Source organism: Cicer arietinum, chromosome 5, assembly GCF_000331145.2.
Source record: "Cicer arietinum cultivar CDC Frontier isolate Library 1 chromosome 5, Cicar.CDCFrontier_v2.0, whole genome shotgun sequence".
Lineage (NCBI taxonomy): Eukaryota > Viridiplantae > Streptophyta > Magnoliopsida > Fabales > Fabaceae > Cicer > Cicer arietinum.
The window spans coordinates 56,263,084-56,270,061 of record NC_021164.2 but is presented as its reverse complement, the minus strand read 5'-3'; the positions used below and the strand labels follow the sequence as shown (position 1 = coordinate 56,270,061).

Sequence of the window (6,978 nt, the reverse complement as noted above, 5' to 3'; positions counted from 1 at the left end):
TTTATTTATAAAAAAAATTAATAAAAAAATTCAAATACAATTACCAAATTTCAAATTCAAATTTAAACATGATATTCAACTTAATAGTATCACGAATTATTAATTAAATTATGTCTTATCAAATTTGTATTTTTATTTATTCTCATAAAAAAGTCTAAAATCAAGTATATTTTTTTCCGCAAAAAAAATATAAATCAAATCATAACAACTATAAATAAAATCACGAACATAATTAATTCAATCTTAAAAAATATTCTCTTTAAAATAACGAAATTGTCACTTCAATTATGTTTTAAAAATAGTAGTATTTTCTTTTTATCTAAATAAAATATAATTAGTATTTTTTTTAATAAAAAATTGTAGTAGTATTTGTTATAACATGTTCATTGTTTTTTTTTTGGTTTAAAAATAGCATGTTGATGTTGATGTTAATTTTCTGACGACACTATTTGTTCTCATTCAACTTTTCAACCATTTCCCTCTAAAAATCCCAATGAAGAAAAACAACAAACCTTCACCACCTTCACCTTCCCAATGACACCATCAACTCTCCTTTTCTCCTTCGCCGTCATTTTCACCATAACCACTGTCAACAGCCTTGGCTCCGCCTCCACCACCGCCATCACCTACGCCACAACCACCATCTGCGGCATAGTCGCCGGTAAACCCCACCAATACATCCAATGCTACCAACCCGGAAAACTCATTCCACCGATCCTTCCCAACGTTTCCTTTCAGTCCATCTCCGGTGGCCGGAACTTCTTCTGCGGACTTCGTTCCGATGGACTCAGTCTTCACTGTTGGAACACAAAGACACCAACTTTGGCTTTCAAATTCAAAAGGGTCTATCACAGTGAAAAAATTCAGTTGAATGATGTAGCTGTTGGTGATGATCACGTTTGTGCTACAGAGTTTCATTCTGGTGCGGTAAGGTGTTGGAGAGGTTATGGTGAAACTCATAAACTTGAGTTTCCTTCTCCGGATGAATCGTTTCGGTTTCGAAGCATTACTTGTGGTTGTGGTTTTTGTTGTGGAATATTGATGGAAAATAACAGAGTTCATTGTTGGGGTGAAAATGGTGTTGAAAATTTGATTCAGAAAAAGTTTGAGAATTTTTCAATGTCAACATTGGTTTCTGGTGTGTCTCATGTTTGTGGTTTAACACTTAATGGTGTTTTGGTTTGTAAAGGTGAAAACAATGATTCTGGTAAGTTAAATGTTCCTTTCAATTCTGGTTCTGTTTTTAAAGGCATTGCTTTAGGAAAAGATTTCACATGTGGAATTAGAACAAAAAATGGATTTGTTTTATGTTGGGGTAGTTTTTTTGGTAATGATGCTATGCAAGGTGTTTCCTTTGAGTCAATTGTTGCTGGTTTGGATTTTGTTTGTGGTTTGAGTACTAATAATTTGTCTCTCATTTGTGGGTATGCTAAGCCTCATTTGCATAGTAATGTTTATGTTCCATTGGGAATGATTCTTCCAAGTCCATGTGTTAAAGATTCTTGTAACTCTTGTGGTGTGTATCCAAATTCTGATTTTCTTTGTTATGGTTTTGGAACTATTTGTTATCAATGTGAACCTGAGTTTCAGTTTCCATTACCTATTCCATTGCTACCACCAATATCATCATCACCTAAGAAAGAGTCTCCTTCAGAAGGAAAAGAGTTGAAAGATTGGAAATTGATGGTTTTTTTTATTGTTGGATCAGTTGGTGCTTTTGCTGGTTTATGTACAATTCTTTATTTTGTTTTGATTGGAGTTAGAAGATTTTTGTTAAAGGCAGAAATTGATAATTCTGTTCAACCTACAAGTAGTGAATCAGATGATGGTTATGTTGATATAGCTCCTATGGTTAATAATAATATTAATTTTATGAATGGAACAACAACAACAACATTAAGATCATTTTCAAGTAAAAGGCTTAGTTCAAGTAGATTAAGGAGTGGTTCATCTTCAAAACAGTTAGACAGAACTGAAAATTTCTCATTTTGGGAGCTAGCTTCAGCTAGTGAAAATTTCTCAATGGTTAATAAGATAGGTGCTGGAAGCTTTGGATGTGTTTACAAAGGGAAACTAGTCGACGGCCGCGAAGTTGCGATTAAACGAGGCGACACAAGCACTAAGAAGAAGAAGTTTCAAGAGAAAGAAAGCGCTTTTGATTCTGAGTTGACATTGTTGTCAAGGCTTCATCACAAGCATTTGGTGAGACTATTTGGTTTTTGTGAAGAGAATGATGAGAGGCTTTTGGTTTATGAGTACATGAGTAATGGTTCACTTTATGATCATTTGCATGATAAGAAAAATGTTGAGAAAAATAGTAGCATTATGAATACATGGAAAATGAGAATCAAAGTTGCATTAGATGCTGCAAGGGGAGTTGAGTACATTCATAACTATGCAGTGCCGCCGATAATACATCGAGATATAAAATCTTCAAATATACTTATCGATTCGAATTGGAATGGTAGAGTTTCGGATTTCGGGTTGTCATTAATTTGGCCGGAAAATGATCAACAAGAATTGATGAATAGTTGTAAAGCTGTTGGAACTGTTGGATATATAGATCCTGAGTACTATGTTATGAATGTGTTAACAACAAAAAGTGATGTTTATGGTTTAGGTGTTGTGTTATTGGAACTTTTGACAGGTAAAAAAGCAGTGTTTAAAAATGAAGGTGAATCAAGTCCTATTGGTGTTGTGGAATATGCAGGACCAAAGATAGCTTGTGGAGAGGTGTGGAATGTGTTGGATCATAGAGTTGGATTACCAGAAGTGAATGAAATTGAAGCTATTGAGATTATGGCTTATATTGCTATGCATTGTGTGAATTTAGAGGGTAAAGAGAGGCCTAATATGAATGATATTGTTGCTAATTTGGAGAGAGCATTGGAATTTCTTGAGGGTAATGTCTCTATGTCTTCATTTTCTGCTACTCTCTCATGAGAATATAATTTATCTGTCAATAGATGAAAGGAATTCTTTTATTTATTTATTTCCACATTTTAATTTCTTGTTTTTTGTTTTGTGGAATTATTCTTTGAGTTATAAATTTATGATTTTTATTGTTTGTAAATAAGATGGTAAATACCACCAATAAATTTATGATTTTAATGTGACAAAAGAAATATAGTTGTATTATATTTTGACTGGACTCATATTCTAAAATTAGAAAATCAATAATTTATATATTTCATGGCATTGACATATATGACTAGTTATTTCTTTTTAAGCAAAGCATATGTGACATTGTGACTAGTTATGTGTGTATAACATACTAATACAAATTACTAATTTACTAATATTATTCATTTTATAATGTAATGTGAGGGTGCTCCATGTGATTGATTTTGAGGGTATAGACTTTCCTCAATGTAGATCCACTATAAAAAAATTGATGGTCAACAGTGAGCATAGGCAACAAGAAAGTGACTAATTACTACTCTTCATTGATTTTTTTTTTAAGTCAATCTTTTTATTTGGTATAATATTCAATATTCAATCATTTGATACTATATTTTTTTTTATATATAATTATTTTTAAATGAATTTAAATTTTGAATTAATTTTATCGTATATGTACTATTCTCCACTTTTTTCCATAGATACTAATTATTTTTTTTCCCCAAAATTTTGGTTGTCTTAGGATACAAGATACACTTAACATGTTAATTTTATAATAAGATCCAAACTCAAAGATTAATGATTATACCATGTCATTCTTGGCGTATTGACTATATTGAATAAATTAATTAGGTAAATGGTAGCCTCACCATTTTTGACCTTAATATATTGCTGGCCTAAGAGGCATGGGGCATCATGCAGAATTAATTAGTGTCTAAATTGGAGATGAAAACATCGTGGGGAGCACACATTGAAATACTAAGACCTTTTTTAACGGAACCTGCCTTCATTTTAATGCTTATACGCAACTATATGGTGACCTGTCCTACATTTTTCTACATCTATATGGAATTGTTTATAAGAGACTATAAAATGGAACAACTAGTGAATCTTATTTGCATATCTATACGTCATTTCTTAATGTGTAACACTTGAGTTCCAATATAAGTTTTGTTGTAAAATTACATATGGCATTTGAAGTACACAAAAAGAGAAAGTGAAATAAGTGTTATGATAACATAATATGTTTATCTAAGTGAAACTATTATGTAATAATCCTTTATATAGTAGTGACTAGTGACTGTGAGAAATCAGTGAGAACGTGACCGCTGACAAAACGTCCGCAACAAAATAGTTTCAGTGGTTGTATCTTAATTTCGCTTTGTAATTTAATTTGTGGGTGTATTTGACTTCCAGATATGTGTCTTATTGATGAATTTGGTTACTTTCTCCATGACAAATGGTGTCAAAGGAGTTTGACTAATGGTAATAATTATTTCATGAATTTTTCACTTCTCACTCTCTATTTTATCATTTTTTATTATATATACAAAATTTTAAAAAAACTCAATTCCTTTTCACTCACATATTCAAAATAAAATAAAATAAAAACAAATGTTTCTAATATTTTGAAATTTCTAAAGCAAAACTTTCGCTATTTTTTCAAATTTTTTGATTAATTCGAAATATTCGAAATACAATTTTTAGTTTTTCAAAATATTTTGAAAATATTTAAACAATAAGAAACTTCCAAAATAGCTGATTCAATCAATTTCAAAAGTTTTGAGCAATTTGAAATTTCTGAAATAGAAAATTCAAACGAAAATTTCGAGCAAAACAAAACTTTCGAAAATACAGTGTTTTTAAACTTTGAAAACTTTCAAATAAAATGAAACTTTCGAGACTTTATAAAATTTTAAAAGTTTCAAATTATTCTTAATTTTCAAAAATATTTTTTTAATACGAATTATTGATATATTAATTTTATAGTGATTGGAACTAGAGACGAAAACAAAAAAATTATTCACTATCGTCCGCGATGTAGACAATAGAGGCAAAAGAATTCTACCCATTGCATCTCATAGACAAATGAATGGAGCTAACCATCCACCTCATCAACATCGTCGTAGGCGTAGTTTCAGGTCTCACGAACTTGATGAAGATGTTCAGGAGTCTGATCAAATGTACTATGAGAAAGCTGAGGAGCCGACAGTTGAAGAGCAAGTCCAACAACGTGGATTTCCTGGAAGACCATTGGTCACATTTGTGTTGATACAATATGAACATCATGTGGCTTAGAAGATATGAAAAGGAAATATATATTTTAATTAATCAATCTTTTTTTAATTAAGAAAATTATATTTAGTACATTTTTATAATAAAATTTAGTACATTAATTTATTGTTCTATTTTTTAATTATTTGTAGGACTGTGCTCTGTTGAAGGTGATCACGCACGGTTCGAAATTGGAGAAGTTTACCGAAGTACCAATACCTGATATTGTACAATATTAGATTCAAGATTCTGAATTGGTATACTTGTCTTTAACTTATTTGACGATGGTCGATGTTGATATCATATTTGCCTTTGTAGAAAGGTGACATAGAGACATCAACTCGTTTCGCATATCATTCAAAGATATGACCATTACACTAGAAGATGAAGCTATTCATGACACTATTAATTTATTAAGTTGTGTTATTAATTTATTAAGCCTCTCAGAACAAAATGAAACATGTTCAACTATTTTATACATTAGGATGCGTCCAAAATTTGTCTATCAGAACATATGAATTCTCTTGTCTTCTTGTTCAATGTACATAATTTTTTCCACTTTGTATTAACTTTAATATATATTGCATTTATGTGTACGAATCTCTCAAAGATGATCGATAAGTACTCATAGCTTTATATATTTGAGTGGAAACTGTGAGATTCTCTTTATTTCGCTTTTTCAATGCATTCAAAATGAATCTTGGTGCATGCTTATACTTTGTCATGTCATTAACATATTTTATCTCCTCTTCATTTAAATGCCTCAAATATGAATGGTCGTCTAAAGTATATGTTAAATAATGATTGTGTGTTCTACATCGAATACTAATTTTTCATCTTTCACTGATACTTAGCAGTATACGTTTGAGTTTGAATAAACAGTTATCCTTGTGAGAACACGTTACTGTTGATTTTTATTTTACTTTATATCTTCTATCTCTTTCACATCCCAAAATTAATTTGTCTTTTTTTTTTCTTTTCGATAACTCTATCAGATCTAATAGAAACAATTATTATTCTACTTTGTCTTTCAATAGTTTTTGCTTATTCGAATCCAACTATCGAGAGAAAAATATCAGCAAATTATATTTGGCTTAATTGCAATTTTGGTCCCCTTATTTTAGTTGAATCGCGAAAGTAGTCCCTTCATTTTGTTTCTCCCCAGTTTTGGTCTAAAACTTGATGAAATTTTATTTTTTAAAGTCGTACTACACCATTTATAATCATAGATTTCATGTACAATTGTTGCAAATGAGATCTTGAGGCATTGTGTGACTTAAATAAATGGAAAAAAAAGAATGAAATTTCATCAAGTTTTTGACCAAAATTCTGTTTGAGGGACCAAAACTGGGGAGAAACAAAATAGGGGGACTGCTTTCGCGAATCAACTAAAATAGGGGGACCAAAACTGCAATTAAGCCATTATATTTCAATTAAAACATCAACATATGTGTCTAAATTAAAAACTAATAATATCAATTATTATTAAGATTATTTGATCACTCGTGAATTTAACAATAGAATCTATCGGTGTAGCAAGAACTTCACCGTCAACTTCACTTATACCTGATTTAATTTAAAAATATATATATAAGTTAAAAAATATACTAAATTTAATTAATATTTATATCATAAATACAATTTTTTTAAAGAAAATAATGTAATTATGTTGAAAAAAAATATACATTTCAAAATTTGAATAATATTCCAAATTTTTGAAATTTTCATCTTTATTGAAAGTTTCGAAATGTAATAATACGTTTCGAAAGTTCAATGTTTTGAAGGTTTCAAAGTTTCAAAAAT

General features: G+C 30.1%; 1 protein-coding gene across 1 annotated transcript; it reads left to right on the top strand.

Moving 5' to 3' along the window:
* Positions 1–534: 534 nt before the first annotated feature.
* LOC101497087 (putative serine/threonine-protein kinase-like protein CCR3) lies at positions 535–2,943 on the top strand. Its single transcript, XM_027334714.1, has 2 exons — positions 535–1,851; positions 1,963–2,943. Exons 1-2 carry the CDS (start codon positions 535–537, stop codon positions 2,941–2,943), a joined length of 2,298 nt encoding a protein of 765 aa, XP_027190515.1.
* Positions 2,944–6,978: the final 4,035 nt, after the last annotated feature.